The sequence below is a fragment of the Macadamia integrifolia genome, chromosome 8, assembly GCF_013358625.1.
Source record: "Macadamia integrifolia cultivar HAES 741 chromosome 8, SCU_Mint_v3, whole genome shotgun sequence".
In the NCBI taxonomy this organism is placed as follows: Eukaryota; Viridiplantae; Streptophyta; class Magnoliopsida; order Proteales; family Proteaceae; genus Macadamia; species Macadamia integrifolia.
The window spans coordinates 3,293,131-3,311,340 of record NC_056564.1 but is presented as its reverse complement, the minus strand read 5'-3'; the positions used below and the strand labels follow the sequence as shown (position 1 = coordinate 3,311,340).

The following is an 18,210-nucleotide window of genomic DNA, read 5'->3' as shown; positions in this document are numbered from 1 at the left end:
AAAAAAAAAAAAAAAAAGATTTTCTTCATGATTTTACCCTTAAACTAATTCTGATAACCAATCTATATCGAGTAGATATTGATATCAGTTTCAATCAATATCGATAATATATAGTCAATACAATTAATACGATACCAATACTTAGAACCATGCTTCCATGTACGAAATTATTCCATTATGCACCTTCTTGGTGATAGCTTTTCCATTTCACCAGCTCAAAACCCTCTCTTCTTTAAAACAAGGGGCAGTGTTGTTGCCTTTGGTGGCTTAGTAATATTTGCCCTGCTGGGTTGCACAACTTGCACTCATAGATGGCAAGACAAAAAATAAGGATAGTAAAGATGGAAAGACAAAAAACTAAGGATAGTGAGTAGGGATCAAGCTTGAGTGCAGATACTACTTACCTGCCACGCCCAGGCATTGGTTTTCAATACTTCATTTAAGGCTCCGTAGCTGTTGATAGTTAAACCACTCTTACTAAGAAACTTCCACTTTTCCATCCCACAATGGACCCGATAGAGACCCACTAGGGCTCAGTCAATGGACCCCATTTCAATACTTCATTTAAGGCTCCGTAGCCGTTGATAGTTAAACCACTCTTACTAAGAAACTTCCACTTTTCCATCCCACAATGGACCCGATAGAGACCCACTAGGGCTCAGTCAATGGACCCCATTTCAATACTTCATTTAAGGCTCCGTAGCCGTTGATAGTTAAACCACTCTTACTAAGAAACTTCCACTTTTCCATCCCACAATGGACCCGATAGAGACCCACTAGGGCTCAGTCAATGGACCCATGGGGTCCCAATTATTACCAATCTTACTACTATTATATTGGAAGGTGAGGGAAGGAGGGTGAAATCAACCTTTTCTCAGACTTAATGTGTAGTCCAATTGCTTACCTATCTACCACTGAAGTAGAAACTCAGATTAATTGACTTCAAATAATTAAAAAAATAATTTTATGGAGATGGCTTTCGTTGCAACCACACTTCTGTTCAAACCAATTTATTATTATTATTATTATTATTTTGGTGACAAACGAAGAACCTTAATTGGGGATTTGGCATGTTTCTATATGTAGGTTTTTAAAAATCAGACTAGGTATCAACATAAAATTAGGAATCTAAATCCATTTTGATAGCATATAGAAGAACTTGCTAGCTATGTTACCAACCTCAGAAGCATAGGGAAGGATTTATTTTTGATACTTAGTGGCAAGAAAAGTCTCCATCCTAGTACTACAACCACCTCTATTGAATCTCTCTTAAATTTTTAGTATTTTGTTTTTTGTTTGTTTGTTTTGGTAGAAAGTATTTTGTTTTATCACTTAGAAAAAATCCATTTGGTTGAGACTTGATAAGTGAGCAAATGCATGAGAGCTACCCATCAAGGGTTGCAATGCTATGATCTTTTAAAAAAAAATGTTAGATATATAATAAATCAAAGTTAAAGTAGAAAATTATAAATTTTTTATTAAAGATACTAGCCAATGGTATAGGAACAATAATCTAAAACAACTATTAATAGCATGTAGACTGAGAAGAAAAAGGAGGAATCCACCTAAGGATGGATTCATGCTTGATAGCCTTGATAATCTAGTTGCATTAAAATTTATTATGTGACAATTGAGAATCATATCATCATCATTACCTCAATCTATATCTTGGTTGATGTTCCATAGCCTTGGCCCATGGATGTACAAGTAACCAAATTGATATGCTAAATCTTGTGTTTAGCAGGAAACTTGTTCCAGTGGTCATTTGGCCGAGTAACAAACATGCAATTTTTTAGATCTCTTGATAATTTTGTTTGGATATTTTGATCTAACTTTTTGGAGGATTAAAAATTTTTATGTCTACACGTATTATGTTTTACTAATTATGATAAAATAAATAGTCAAAGGATGGTTTTTATGCATATAATTTGGCCTGGTGGTCCATTTTTCAATATAAAAATTGAAGGTCCTGTATTAGAATTTTTTTATTTGCCTTTATTTTTTTGGAATTTTTGTACAACTTATCACTTTATCAATAAAATAGAACTCATGAGAATTGCAATGAAAGGGATACGTTATCATTTTTTTTTTTTCAAGATGAAAAAAGGCATAATTGGTGTATGAGGCTCTCGCATGTGCGAGGTCCTGGAGGGCCGAGAACTACATAGCCTTACCTCAAGAATGTTGAGACTCAAGAGGTTGTTTCAATTGCTTGATTATCAGGTCACAACATTCATACCCTTTTTGTTTGATCTTTAAGAAATTAGATGCAAAAAAGAATTATTTTATATCTACTGCACTTTGAATTTTATTCACCAATCTAAATACAAATTTTCTTTCACAAATTTTTGAAAAAGAGAGGGGCATTGACAACAGGAAGGGACGGAGTCATAAGGTTTTGTTTATCAGATTCTTTAATCAAGGGATTTCATGTTGTTGTTGTTGTTGTTGTTTTTTTTTTTTTTTTTTTTTTTTTTTTTTTTTTTAAGTATATTCAATAAATAAAACAATAAATCAAGTATTTACATTCGAATCGGGAATTAATAAAATATCAAAAAAAAAAATTAGGAGCAATATTGAGGCTCCTAGTTTGAAAATTAACAGTAAAGTAAATTTAATTTGTTAAATTGATAATGTTGTGTCTTCATGGTTAGGTGATATGAAGAGTTTAAAGTAAAGCAACCATCGTTATCAGCATTCATAAGTGGGTTTATATGCAATTGATATGCCCAATCATGCATTTAGCTAGGAAATTTGTTTTAGTGGTTATTGGGTCTAGTGACTAGCATGAATTTTTTGGATTAATTTCTTGATCATTTTGTTTTTTTTTTTTTTTTTTTTTTTTTTTTTTTTCATTGGAAATTTTATCTAACTCTTTGGTAAATTAAAAAGATTATATGTCGAATATAAGATTAATTGTGATAAAATATCCAGTTAAAGATTGGTTTTTACGCATAATATTATATGATTCCTCGTATAATCAAGCTTTCTACATAAATATTGAGGGTCCTATATTAGAATATTCTTTTTACAACAATTGGATTTATTTTTTACAAGGGTGAAAGTAATATCCATAGCATATGGCATTTTGAGTAGAGGATTAAAAGTTAAAACTGTAATTTATGAGAAGAAAAAGAAGAATAAGTCTATAATTCTCTTTGGTCATTCTAAAGTTTATGCTGCGTGAAATTTAGTTTTCTGTAATTTTTTATTCTTATTTTGTTTTTAAGGAAAAAATAAAAATTTTGTCTAGGAGTGTGCCTATGTTTTAGCATTTCCGTGTGTCCATCTCTCCTCCGAAAAGACATATTTTCCCCTTATTTTGGGGACAAGAAAGATAGACACAAAGAGCGCTAATGTAGCTAGGCATGCTCTCAGAGAGAAAATGACTTCCCAATTTTTAACCTCTCTTTAACTTCTTAGATATTTCACAGAACTTATCATTTATCAGTGGAATAGAACTGATGAGCAATTGTAATTAAAAGGAGTACCACACTACTCTTATTATTATTTTTCATTTGCATTCAATCGTTTTCAAGAAAACTAGATATAAAGAAATTTATTTTGGGAAAAAGATCCCCCTTGATACAAATGTGGATATTTCTTCCCTGATTAGTGGATCCGATATTGATACTTGATATGCACCTATAGATGTGATGTCCACACTAACGTCATGTAAAATCTATGCCCAGATTGATATGCACATGGAGATGTGATCCCTTTATGTTTTATTTTTATCAACTTTCTATTTTATTTATTTGACAACTAAACACCAATTTTTTCTTTCACAATATTGTCCTTGACAAAGCCTTCCACTCATAATCTTATTGAAGTTATATATTGTAATCTTATTTTTTTATTACATTATTAGAATAACACATTTTTTTTTAAATAAATTTAAATTTTATCATTTTACATGTGTACTAAAAAAATATGTAAAATAATGATTTTGTTTTTTTAATTAATATGTAGACTAGAACTCTCTTCGAGTCCACTAGGAACCCCACTTGGCACCCAACATATTTAATGGGAAAAACTTCTAGCTGTCAAGGGAGTGTATGTCACAACACCTCTCTCTCTCTCTCTCTCTCTCTCTCTCTCTCTCTCTCTCTTTTGATATGACATTGCTCCCCTCCCATGCAAGGATTTAGGGTATTGGTATTTGTATTGTATCGATATTAATATTAATTGAATCAAATCAGTGTGATTCAATCACTTTTAATATTTTACCAAAAAAAAATATATATATTTGACTCATAAATCAATATTGATATCCAATCTGAATCAATCAAATATTGATATCAATCTCGATAATACCAATAAAATACAACCAATACAGCCAATCTGATATCAATACATAGAAGTTATAGCCATCCTCCCATGTATGTTTCATCGCACCTTGTTGTCGAGAGCTCTCCCATTCTGCTGCTGAAAACCCTCTCCCTTGTTGGATTAATAAAATTGCCCACCCCGGTTGCACTCAAAGATTTAAAAAAAAAAAGGTTTAGTGAGTAGGGTCAAGCTTAAGTGCAGATACTACTTACCTGCCACGCCAGGCATTGGTTTTCAAGACTTGATTAATGCTCCATAACTGTTAACAGTTAAACCACTTACAGATAAACTTCCACTTTTCTATCCCACAATTATTATGCTATGGTTTTCTTTTAGTGCAAGACCCACAATGGGCCCGATGGAGCCACTAGGGCTCAGCCAATGGACTATGGGGGTCACATTTATTACCAATCTATGTTGGAAGTTGAGGATAGGAGGGTGGAATCAACAATCTTTTATAGATTTATAAGAAAGCTCAAGTGCCCAACTGCTTAGCTACTTCATCGTTAAGCTAAAAACTCTGATTAAGTGATTTCGAATAATTAAAAAGTGGTTTCACAAAGTTTGTTTTCATGGCAACCACATTTCTATTCAAACCTATTAAGCTTTTTTTCATAACAAACGAGGAACCTTTAATTGATGATTTGACATGTTTTTATACAAAAATTTTTAAAAGTCGGATTAGGTATTGATACACCATGAAATAACCTCACCAATAGATGTAGAACACATGACGTTCAATCACAGATCAAGGGGCTTCTCACAACTCAAGGTGTCCATCTACAAGTGCAAATAAGGTATTTCACCCCTTATGGGGTATTAGGGTTTCATGACATCTACCTATAAAAACGAAAAGAGGTCAATCTTTCACTCTTTCCACTACTTTAATAAATTATTTATTGTCTGAAACTGACTTAGGCGTCGGAGCCTCTTGGCCGGAGTACATTTTCGGCCCCTTTTTTGTAAGGTTCGCTCCCAAGGTTGACTGTCGAATTTCTGCATCAACAGGTATCAAGCAAAAAATTAGGGTTCTAAATCATTTTTTTGATAGCATATAGAAGAACTCACTATCCACCAACGTCAGTAGCATAGAGAAGGTTTTTGTTTTGTTTTTTTATTTTTTTTAATACTTAGTAAGTTAGTAGCAAGAAAAGTAAGTTATATTCTTTTTTTTTTTCTTTTTGTTTTTTTCTATATTTGTTATTGAATTGAAGTTGTTGATTGCAAGTTAGCAATAACTTAATCCTCTCGCTTAAAGGTCTAAGTATAACAGTTATTAATTAAATAATAAAAAAATACATAACGACCCCGTAAGAGTAAAGTAAGGGATAATAAACCCCAAAAGTCTAAAGCTCTTATCATTGTTTTGAATCTCGGATTAGAGTCATTAGAATAATCTCATCTCTTATCATGATTTTAAAACTTGGATTAAAACCATTAAAATCGACTGATTTGATCTAGAATCAGATCAATTCAGGTTTTATTCATTTCACTACTCGATCGGAACTTTTTCCGAACATAAAAAATCAATAAAATTTAGGTTATCATCCACGTAGATTGCAAGCATAGAAACTTACGTGTAATTTGGTTCATCTTGGTTTAGTTTGAACCAACAATTTTAGTCTTAAAACCAAAATCAATTTGAATTGAAAACAGATTTCAGATTATAAAACTAAATTCAAGATAATTTATTTTGATTTGATTCGATTCGATTTTAAATGGATGATCGATTTCGATTCTAAATTTTGGGCCCTTCGGACCGTTCGGATAAAAAATCAGATTCGACTTTTTGAAACCTTGCTAACTATTGTTAATGTTAGGGGTGAAAGTTTGGCTCTGACAGCCCGAATCTATCCTTGCCTGCCTTGAGTCGGAACAAGGCTTGGACCAAGTTTTTTTACCTTAAGGGCGGGATAAGGTTGAATAGGGTCGAAGCCTTAGCCTGGCCCAACCCGGCCCGAAATTTAATCTTGAATTTTTATATTAAAATTTAAGGTTCATTTTGGTATTTTATTCTTTTATAATTTTTTAATGTATAAGAAATGAATGAGAAAAACAAGTTAATCAAGGTTAATCCAACCATTGTAGAAGCCAATGTCAACGCAACCTAGCCCAACCCAGTCCAAACCGACCCAATCATTCCTGATAGGATCAATTAGGGTCGGGTTGGATTGATGTGAAGCCTGCATGGTTAGGCCTATACATAAATTCGGCAAAGTTGGATTAGAGGTAAGTTAAATTTTGAAACCTAAGGTTGAATTTGGGTTTTGAGAAACCCGGACCGTGTTTCACCCCTAGTCAATGTCATCAGCACACAATTTTTTTTTTTGGTAAGGCATCAGAACACAATTTATTCACGTATGCCAATATGTTAAATACCCAATTCCAACTACACCTATTTGTGCGCACTCCCATTGGCTAACGCGGTTGGGAGTGTGGGCCTCGTGGGGTCGGATCAAAGAAATGTGGGTTGACTACTTGTCTACCCCACCACCCGACCCGTATCTGGTCCGAAGTTGGAAACACGAAAACCTCGCCTCCTGTGGGATCAAAATCCTCTGTTTTTATCATCCTTTTTTTTCTTGTTTTGTTATCTGCAGAATACGACATGTGGACAACAGAGGATCCAACGGTCAAGGTTGGATGAGGATTATTACATCCGGTGCGTTGGTCTTAAAGTTATCCACGTGTCGTATTCTACAAGTAGCAAAACAAGGAAAAACCGGAATGAAAAAAACAGAGGATTATTTTCCTCTCCTGTGACCTGTCCCCTGACCCTGAAATCTATATAAGGAGGTTCACCAATCCTTTCCCACAGTCCCTTCTTATCTCTTTCTCTCTTTCCCTAACCCGTCCCTCTCTGTTCTCTCTCTGTTCTCTCTTTTAAGCTTTTCAAGGGTTGTTCTTGGGCAAGTGTGCCTGTGCTCGAACTGGCTAACTCCGTAGAAATTCTGGAGGAAGAAGCGTCTGATTCCAGTAGTATAGGGGTGGTTCAAGCCCTATATGAAGCCTTAAACGCAAGAGACGTTGAGACGGTTCACCGCCTGTTGGCGTCGGACATAGAGTGGTGGTTCCATGGTCCACCTTCTCACCAGCATATGATGCGATTGCTCACTGGTGTCTCTCCAGACAACCTTTTCGTTTTCCGGCCTATCACCTTCACTGCTATTGCTTCTACTATCCTCGTTGAAGGCACCGATCAGAACCATTCAGTCTCGTGGATTCACGCTTGGACGGTTACTTCTGCTGGGATAATCACTCAAGTCAGAGAGTATTTCAATACTTCCCTTACCGTGACTCGCTTTATTGAACATTCAAACCAATCGTCACCATCTTCCCCTGCTTCTCCATCGTCGTCGTTTAAGTCTCAGGAGCTGTGGCAGAGCAAGCTCCCTAAGGACGTTCCCGGTCTTGTTCTAGCGATCTAATTGCAGATTTCTCAATCGAATCGGTGGTTCCCTGAGTTTCAATAAAGGGGAAAGTCCTTCTCACTTGTCAGTGTTTGATGGGCTGAAGTACCCATTTGGATTTGGTTATAAGAAATTAATTATAGTAATACAGAGTGTGGTAGCGATGTAAGGAGGTTGTGGCTTTGGCCATTAGTGTTCTGGCAGGAGTCTATGGTGTGGTTTTCATTTGTCATTTCAATTTGGGTCTTTTGCGTGTGTGTTTGTGGGGATTTGATTTGGTTTGATCTTGTGTTGTAAGGGAAATGGGTAGGAAGCAATGGTTGCAGTTGCAGAGCCCTTCTTCCCATTCCCAAGTTTGTGCTGTTATTGTATGGGGTTGTCTTCTTCGTTATCTTCATCAAATAAAAGGATCTTGTTGGGTTTGTCTTATAAACTGGAGGTGTTCTTGTTTATCTAATAATTTTTGGCTTATTTATTCTTTGCTTATGGGACCGTGAAGTGTGAAAGCATTTGATCCTTTCTTAATGGACGGTTTACTTCGTGGAAATATGGAACATCGTTTGGAGAGTTTTCTTATTTTCATTACAATGAGTAAAACAACAGAAGAATCACTCTTGGACGATAGTTTACCGATGTGGCTAAAAGCCTAAATCTGCAGACTCGGAAAGTGAATAAAAGAAAGAAAAATAAAAAAGTTAAAAAAACGTTTTATGGTCACATGGTTCGAATGCGGGAATGTACAAAAGCAACCCTAAAACTAGGAAAGCAACCTTAAAACGATGCAGAAAAAATGAAAAAATAAGAACAATCACATGATATACACAGATTTATGAGGTTTAGTAGTGTTTGGATGAAAAATCAAATCTGAGACCGTGCACCTAATTCACACAATCTCTAGTTTGTCCTAGATAATCCATGGGTGAGTACAGAACAAATAAGAAATCACACATATTCACACAATGCGTACGACAGGGTTCGATCCCAGGGCCTCCTCCCCTGAGTGCTAGCTCCACTAGCCGAAGCTACCACCACTAGGCAATCCTAGTGTTCGTCTCTTTGCTTACTTACCGACATGGATTTAGTTCTTGATATCGACAAAGGCCGATACTGATTTGGGATTGGATCGATATCGGAGAAGATCGGTGCACAATGGTCATTTTTACCTCTTGCTTTTCAAAAAAAAGTACGATTTTTTTACTGTTTTATCCCTGAAACGATACAGATAATCAATCCGAATTGATCAAGGATCAGAGATCAATCTTAATCGATACCAATACAATACAGCCGATACGATACCAATACTTGAAATCATGCTTATCGAGAAATCTTATATAAGAAATTTACAAAAAATACACATATAGCCATACATGGAATTTAGACATGGTATCCCCAATGAGGAGCCCCATAAAATCAACTTCTTTCTCCTTGTAGTATAAAAAATCTCACACACACTCTCTTCATTGGCCTATGTTGTAAAATTACTAAATACGAAGCTTTCCTTCACCCAAAGTGAATCGGGAATCTCTTCATTCATTAATTTTATTGTGATCGGTTGGGATTCTAAAAGTAATTATGAACTTCATAGATTAGTAATTATGACTCTCCCATCCTCCAAGTTTCTATTCATTGAAGGTGAAGAAAAAACTTTTTCCATATTAGACTTTTCGTGTGTTTGAGTGTAGTGGGTGGAAATTAAGGAAATTAATAAGCCAAGAAAAGTCTGAAAATATTGACAAAAGCATAGGAAAATCAATTCTGGAGAAGTTGTCATACACTTTGGTAGTGTCAATTTTCCTTTGTCAGCGTTGTATTTCTCCGCCGTGTTCAATTCAAAATCCCATCAATTTTGGTGTGATTCATGAATAGAAATGAAGGGAAAGTTGCAATGGTTGAATTGGCAAGGTCGGGCTTCCTATTAATGCCGGAAAGGAAGATGTGACAAGTTCGAAGATGAAAACATAACTAATGGATTCTTTGTCGACGATCTTGAAATCTTGAAATCTTCTCTATATTCATCTCTTATAGAAACACGATGTTAAAGTGATGCAAAAGGTAATGGAAAAACAAGAATGAACAACGCTTTACGAAGTTTGGTAAAATTACCTATATTCTCGGTGAGATGAGATTCTATTTTACTATCAATGGAGAATAAGGTTACAACTAGCACCCGTCTTTACATCTCTCTTAAATTACTTGCATTACAGATAAAGAAAACCTCGCTAGAAATATATAGTGAGAAACCCTAATAAGAAAAGTACAAAACTACCCTCAAATAAAAAATTCGAATGGGGGCTACGCCCCTTATACCCCCCACTATGCAGGGGGGCCTCCTGCTTCACTTGCAATCCCCACGGCCCACTCACCGGTAAGTGGGTCTGTTGTTCTGTTCTGTCGAGACGTCTACACTAGTACTTCCTGGATTAAATTACGATCGAATACAAGACATCGTATATCAACAATCTTTTTCTTTCCCTTCTCCCAAAAAAAAAAATTATCCTCCTACTTTCTTGCTATCCCATTCTTTTATCTATGATATTCACTTCCCATATAAACCAATAAACAATCCACAAAGTTCTTCCTACATCCTATGACATCCACTCTCAAATTTTCTCACCTTAGGCCCCAAGCTCGTACGATTACCTGGTCGAACTAATCAACGATCAACAGCTATCCCACTTTATGCCATTACAAGGATAAAGATCGGTATATCTGAGAACAAAAAGGAAAGGTATTGGTCATTGACTTGTACGACCAAGTGATCGTACGAGCAGCAGATCCGTTATTTCAAAAAATGGTACACTCAATGCACAAGACTTCCACACGTGCGAAAGGGGGAAGGGAATGAGAATTATGCAATCTTATCCCGAGATTATTAAGATGCTGTTTCAACTGTTGACAGGTTCATCCTTCGTACCTACTTTGCTCTCTAATCTTACACATCCTAAACAAAAAAATTAACCTAAACAAAAAAATTAAAAAAGAAAGTTTTCCTACATCCTAGGTAATGAACAACACAACCATGGCTATCAATGTAGGGTATGCCCCCTACAATACAGGTTCGATATACCCTTATCCTATTTCCTGGTACCTTCCTAAGTCCTAACACCATCCAAAAATCTATTTATAGGGAGAAAAAACCATCCCCATAAACAAACAGGTATAAACAGAGTAGGACTCTTAACTGACAGTAAACACTAATGAAGGAGAAGCATCGTCTATTTGTCTCCTCGTCACTGTGAACTGTGATTGAATCGAGATGGGAACAATAATAGGGGTCCCTATACTGTTCCCAATGCCCTCCTAGCTAACTCCATCTGTAGACCTTCCTTTTCCATTGACAGTGGTTGAAGGAAAAACCGTCCCCATAAACAAACACAAACAGCACAAAAGAAACAAGAAAAAGACAGGGATTATAATATCCCTCCCTGTACTGTTCCCAATATCCTTCTGAGTCTTATCACTATCTGAAGACCTTGGTCAAGTGACAGTGGTTGGAGGAAAACCTTCCCCATAAACAAACACACGATTCAGAAGAAACAGGGGAAAACAGAGTAAGAATCAGTTATGTTCTTACTTGTTAGACTCATCGGCCAATGGAAAATTTTATTATCCTATTATTAAAGAATTTTATTCGACATGAGGATTTCAAAATTAATGGTAACAAAATTATTGGAATCGATCAGGTACCGATATGTGTCAGCTGTATCAGACGATTTTGCTTTGATTTTTTTTTTGAAAAATAAATTGATTTTTAATAAATTTACCTTTACTATAAACCTTTTCATTGATACAAATTAGCTGATACAATCAGTTTTTATCGATTTTAAAAAATTGGAATTAAATTAGGGGAAATAGCATTTTTGAATCAGTGAACTTAGCGACTCAACCAATAAAAAGATTTGGGGTGATTTGGAGAACTTTTCCAAGGGGAGAGGAGGCGGCGCATAGCGCTAGTGCATTCAGCCTATTATGTTTTTTGAACTGTTCACTTTTTGCATTGAATTGAAGTTGTTGATTGAATGTTATCAACACCAAATCCTATAGCTTAAGAGTCTAAAGTATAATATTCATTAACTAAGGGGAAAAGAACGCCGTGGCCCCTCTGCCCAGACAGAGCGGGGAGAATTGATCACCTTATTGATGCCTTTACGCTCTCCTCACCCCCCTCCCACCACAACAATTCCAGGTCGTAAGACTAGGGAGCGTTATTTTCCCCTTACGCTGTGACCAATGAGGAGGATGCTTTTTTTTATCATGTGGCACTGTGCTCATACACAGAGGGAGGGGGCAAAATTACAACCTGCCTTTGGGAAATACAAAAGATTCATCCTTATTGACACCGCTCTATGTTTGCTCATTGGTCCTGCTGGTGCATGCCACATGACAAGATAGAGTTAAAAGGGGTCCCAACCCTAGTTAGTTTATTCGTGTTTAAAATGCGTTTAAAACGTCGTCCCATTTTTTTTCCGTTTTAAATATCGTTTGTCGAATTTTTCACAGAAAGTCGGTAAAAAACGGGAACGGGGCTATTTGAAGTTTTTTTGCCGTTTTAAACGCCGTCCCGTTTTTTTGATAGTAAAAAAATGGATTTTAAAAAATATAAACGTTTTAAAATAGAAACGTTTAAAACGGGGCTATTTGTTTTGATTGTTATCTAGGTATTTAGAGAATTATTATGCCAATTTATGTCTATATATTGCCCTTTTTTTGGATACTGTATTATTTAAATATAAATGTTTAAAACACGTATCGTCCGTTTTTTATTTTTTTTCCCGTTTTTACTGTATTTGACTGTATTTTTGACCGTCCCGTTCACGTTTTGATCCGTTTGATATATGTCCATACCGAACAATGTTTTTTTGCCGTTCCCGTTTTAACTAACAGAGGTCCCAACTATGGGCCCCATGGGGTCGGGTCAAAGAAATGTTGCTTGAGTCGCTTGACTACTTGGGATTCCATTATCCCCCGACCCGACCCGTGACTGGTCTGAAGTTGGAAACATTCGCCCAAAAATCTCTATATAAGGAGGATCACCAATCCTGTCCACAATAGCTTATTACTTCACTTTCCCTTCCCTCGCTCCCCAGTTCTTCCCTCGAAGCCATCTTTGCTGTCTCTCTCTGTCTCTACCTTTTGAGAACTCGTTTTTTTTTTTAAGCTTTCAAGGGTTGTCCATAGGCAAGTGTGCCTCTGCTCGAACTGGCTAACTCAGGAGAAATTCTGGAGGAAGAAGGGTCTGATTCCAGTAGTATAGGGGTGGTTCAAGCCCTATATGAAGCCTTAAACGCAAGAGACGTTGAGACGGTTCACCGCCTGTTGGCGTCGGACATAGAGTGGTGGTTCCATGGTCCACCTTCTCACCAGCATATGATGCGATTGCTCACTGGTGTCTCTCCAGACAACCTTTTCGTTTTCCGGCCTATCACCTTCACTGCTATTGCTTCTACTATCCTCGTTGAAGGCACCGATCAGAATCATTCGGTCTCGTGGATTCACGCTTGGACGGTCAATTCTGATGGGATAATCACCCAAGTCAGAGAGTATTTCAATACTTCCCTTACTGTGACTCGCTTTATTGAAAATTCAAACCAATCGTCACCATCTTCCCCTGTTTCTTCATCGTCGTCGTTTAAGTGTCAGCAGCTGTGGCAGAGCAAGCTCCCTAAGGACGTTCCTGGTCTTGTTCTGGCGATCTAATTGCAAATTTCTCAAGCAAATCGGTGGTTCCTGAGTTCCAATAAAGGGGAAAGTCCTTCTTACTTGTCAGTGTTTGATGGGCTGAAGTACCCATTTGGATTTGGTTATAGAAATTGTGGTAGTGATGTAGGGTGTGTCGATTAGTCGGTCGGTCTCTGTCGAGTGTGGTGTGGTTTTGATTTGTCTTCAATTAGGGTCTTTTGTGTCTGTGTTTGTGGGGATTTGATTTGGTTTGATTTTATTCTGTAAAAGGGAAATGGGCAGGAAGCAATGCTTGCATTTGCAGAGCCCTTCTTCCCATTCCCATGTCTCTGTTATTGTATGGCGTTGTCTTCTTCGTCATCTTCATCAAATAAAAGGAGTTTGCCTTATAAACTTGTGTTTTTTGTTTTGTTCTCACTTACAAAAAAATGGTTTTTCTCTCTCAAGTATTGTAAATTCTTCGATTTTGCGAACTTCTTGAGTGTTCCTTTCCTCATGGTCGGTCTAACTTTTTCGTGAAAATATGGAACATCTGGTTTTCTTATTTTGACCAGAGAAACAAGAGCAGAGAAAGATTGTTCACCGATGCAGCTAAAAGCCCAAATCTCTAGACTCAGAAAACGAACAATGGAAAACAAGACTCGCAGTAAAAGAAATGAAATCTAACACGGTATTTTGAAAAAAGGGGAAAAGGTCGGTATGCTAAGAATATGATATCATAGCGTTTGTTGACCGTTAGATGAAATAGAAACGATCTCATCCATTCATATCTGCTGTCTTACATAATCTGCCGACCACTGCCAATCCATTGCCCCCCCTGTTCTTCCTCTCCGGCTCCCGCTCCCTTCTCCGCCGCTCTACAATCTCCCTGTTCTTCCTCTCTGGCTACAACTCTCTTTCACAAATTCCGTACCATTTTCAGTTGCAGTTTTAATTTGATTTATTGACAATGTATTGTTTTTCAACTCTCTCTCTCTCTCTCTCTCTCAAGAAATCTCACCGGGGAAGAAATCTAACAAAGTGATTCTAGGCGCTATTGCTCACCAAGAAACTTTTGTGGCAGACATGATTATTTATTTATCAATCATTTCCCTGCCCCAATTCCTTCACCAATTTAGTTGGGGTTGGGATTGGGATTGGGATTGGGATTGGGATTGGGATCGGGACTGAGATTTGGTATTGATCATACAATAACATAGCCAAAGACGAGTCTAAAACCAGTAGTTTTAACGAAGTCGGTTCCAGCTTCAAGGGTGATTGTGGCAGTAGTGGTGGTGGTGCTCTGGTAATGCTCTCCATCACGAGTAGGAAGAAGAGCAATCCTTGTTTCAAGATCCTCTTGAACCCATTGGAACTGGACGACCTAGATTATTTGATCTCGCTTTAAAAACCCCCAAGAGGCGACTTGCTAATGGTGGTGATCTGAGCACTAGCGACTTCACCCATTAAATTCAATTTGGTTCCCTCCATGAAAGGATCCATTAGAGTAATGGGGGAATTGATACTTCAGTAACATTGAGAGAGAGAGAGAGAGAGAGATGGGGAAGCAGCAGGGGAGGAGAAGCCGCGAGAGAGGTCCTTGAGACTTGAGCATTAGTACGGGTAGATGAGGGGGAGAGAAAAAGTGTAGTAACGATGTATTGAAGGTTTGGATTTTCCCTCTTCATCCAATGGTTTTGTTTAGGATGTTCAAATTCTACAGTTGAATTTTTGCTAGCAGGTATGATTTCAAAGTAACTCGTTAGCATATTTACTCATTTCTCATTAAAAAATATAAAATTTAAGAGGATATTTATGAACAAAGGGAAGTTAATTATTCTATTTCATTGAGTCTAAGTTTAAGTAATCGTAGAAATTTTCAGATATTGAAGGGTTATCAAATGAAGCTAAAGCCTCCAAACTTAGATCGTTCTGAACGTTACAACGCAAGCTTTCCTTGGCATGGTGAATTAGGAATTTCTTTATTCATTATCTTTATTAGTCGAAAAGCAGTTATCAACTTCATTTAGTAGGGGTTGGTTGAAACTGTGACCCTCCATCCTCAATTTCTCTATTCAGTTGACGGTGAAGGAAAACTTTCTCCACATTAAGATCCGTTTGTTTAACTAGTAATCACTACTTCAGTAGGAGGTGGAAAAATAATGAAGAAAAAGTCTAAAACACAAGAGAATGGGGTGTTAATTTGGATATCTATGGTGGGTAGTTGTCAATCTAGATTAGCATTTTCAAGTTTCCTTGTCATGACTCGTGATCGTGTTTTCTTCATCTTATCCATTAGTCTTGCGTAAAAGTATTTCTGACATTATAAAATAACATAAACACGTATAGTAATATATCTCCTATTCTATGGTGATGATGGTGGTACAATGGCAACGGTGGCGACCATGATGCGAGAGAGAATCAAGCTCGAGAGTCAAATTTATTGGGTTAATTCAAACAGGTTAGATAAACAAAGGAAAAAGTTTTAAATTCACTCATTATAACTTTCTCACATCACACTCCTAAAAATGTTCCACCGACCCTCCAATTGGGCTGTTATGACGATAAGATTCTTTCTCCCAACAAATATACAAGGGAGAAAGTTTCCCTACACAATTGAGATTTACTCCCAAATTTTTTAACTACGTTTTCCGTTTTCCAAACAAATAAATAAGCAAAAGAGAGTTTTTTCCTACACTTCTCTACATAAAGTATTAAAAGTAGCTCTTAAAAGTAAGGGCAAGAGCTATCAGTGTCTATCCTTGAGTTGTCTTCGATACCCACCTAAAACTAGGGGTGTTAATCGGTCGGGTCTAGTCGAACTTGACCACTTGAAAGTCTTGTACCATGAACACCCATTTAAATCAACGGGCCTAACTTTGGGGGGCATGATACGATTTATAATCAGGACGACCAATGTCAGGCTTTAATCAGGATTCTTTAAACGGGCTTTAAATGTGCCTATTTGCTTAAGTGGCCTAGAAATATATGATGCAACTCTTTAATAAAAAAGAGAATTGATATAATATTATGGTTGTTCTTCAAAAAATAAAATAAAATAAGAAATTATGACTATTACAACTTACAAAACAAATGTTAATTAAATCAAATCTAATTGCAAAGCAAAACATAAGGAGGTTCAATTAATTTCTTATTAGTAATGATAAATAAAAATTTTATGTAGTATTAAAGGGGTCGAATTGAATCGAATCACAATGAATCGAATCAAGTTAAACTTATAAATATGTTTTATTTGATCAGGTCTATCAATGTAGGCTTAGAATTGACACCCTAAGCTAAAACCATCCTATATCACACTACATAATAATACCCTTGTGCTGTTGCCTAATACTGCCCTAACACCATCCCAAAAGTTTGGTCTAGGAATCTCCCTTGACCCTGGTTGAGAGAAAACCATCCCCATAAACAAATACACGTGGCTTGAAATGAGGAAGGAAAAACAGAGTGGGACTCCACTCATAAGCTTCCTGCTCATTGTGAACTGTGTGTGATTCAATCGAGATGATATTTTGTCTTTTATTGATCCTCCAAGTTGAACCAGATTTGTCTTTACTCCCGGCCGATGGGGAAGTTGTAGCGTCCTGAGGAAGGAAGAACCTCGTGAAGGTCGCTTCTTCCTTTATGGCGGCCGTTCAGATTTTTTTTTATTTTTTACACGTCAGAACTCTCTCGATTCTCAGACAATCAAGCCAATGGGGCCCACAAGATCCGAGTCAGTGGGACCGGTGAGTGGACAGCCAGGTTCCAGCTCTTCTAACCGTGTTCTTTTTTTTTTTAATAATGATAGAGTCAGCCGACTTAGAGAAACGTGTACAGTCAAGATTTCGCACAGCTAATAAATCTGTGCTGGTCGTGCACGCGAGAAGGAATGAAAACGACATGTTAATATCATGGGTGCAGTGTCAAGGTATTAATTGATTTCAACGGGCCCACGTATTGTCGTGTCGCTTTCCTAGAGTGTGGATCGGATCGGATTGGATTAGACATGTGGGACCTTGGTAAGATCACGGGATCCCTTTTGACACCAATCCGACGGTTATAATAGAATCAGTTCGTTCACGTATGCGACCCTTAGAAGTGTGGTTTGTTATGATATCGTGATATAGAATTGATGATAAGATGATTAGGATGTCAAACCTTAATTAGGTATTTAGGTGGGGATGATGATAATTGATAGTGGAAGCCGGGAAACTTGAAAAAAGTGAAATCCACAACCTTATGTCTTCATACTCTCACGGTCAAGTGTCTCCACTATCATATTGTCCCCCCATGATCTCAACCTACCATAATACCCTTATAATTATTTAAAAATAAAAAAATAACTACCCCAGTGTCAGTTGGGTTAGGTTTAGAAAATTTGAAAAAAAGATTATCATAATACAGGTGTGCGTTTTTACTCTCATATAAATGATATCATTTTTTGAACACCCATTGGTGTGTGGTGTGAAGATTCTTCTCATATTTTATATTATATTTAATAGATAATTCATTTGACATTTTATTCAAGTGAAAATTTTAAATGTGAGTTAGGGTTTTGGATCCGCGTGTTCCGCAAAATTTGGGCTCCATTTAATTGGTTATGTAGCATATGTATAAGCCATGGTGAGAAAACTTTAGACATGAGCTTTGCTAACAAGGAATTTACCTAACTAAAGTTGTGAAAAATAATAAAAAAGAAACTGTCATATCTTTAAAAAGAATTACTGAAATAACAGGTTTTTCTTCGGTTGTCATTATTCATGTTTGTGCCTGCTGACAATGGGGTATTTATCCAAAAAAAAAAAAGCTT

The 18,210-nt window shown here is 36.7% G+C and overlaps 2 protein-coding genes across 2 annotated transcripts; both read left to right on the top strand.

Moving 5' to 3' along the window:
- The first annotated feature begins 6,519 nt into the window (after positions 1-6,519).
- Positions 6,520-7,760, top strand: LOC122086181 (wound-induced protein 1-like). Its single transcript, XM_042654909.1, has 2 exons — positions 6,520-6,561; positions 7,221-7,760. The coding sequence occupies exons 1-2, from the start codon at positions 6,520-6,522 to the stop codon at positions 7,758-7,760; spliced, it is 582 nt and encodes a 193-aa protein (XP_042510843.1).
- Positions 7,761-12,795: 5,035 nt separating this feature from the next.
- Positions 12,796-13,814, top strand: LOC122086109 (wound-induced protein 1-like). The gene has a single exon (XM_042654818.1). It carries the CDS (start codon positions 13,110-13,112, stop codon positions 13,437-13,439), a length of 330 nt encoding a protein of 109 aa, XP_042510752.1. The 5' UTR covers positions 12,796-13,109; the 3' UTR covers positions 13,440-13,814.
- Positions 13,815-18,210: the final 4,396 nt, after the last annotated feature.

Bases quoted from the DNA above. Each gene is read 5' to 3' on its own strand.
- LOC122086181 (XM_042654909.1), top strand. From the start codon at position 6,520: ATGGTTAGGCCTATACATAAATTCGGCAAAGTTGGATTAGAG. The intron at 6,562-7,220 runs GTAAGTTAAATT...CTCTCTTTTAAG, and splicing joins TCGGCAAAGTTGGATTAGAG to CTTTTCAAGGGTTGTTCTTG.
- LOC122086109 (XM_042654818.1), top strand. From the start codon at position 13,110: ATGATGCGATTGCTCACTGGTGTCTCTCCAGACAACCTTTTCGTTTTC.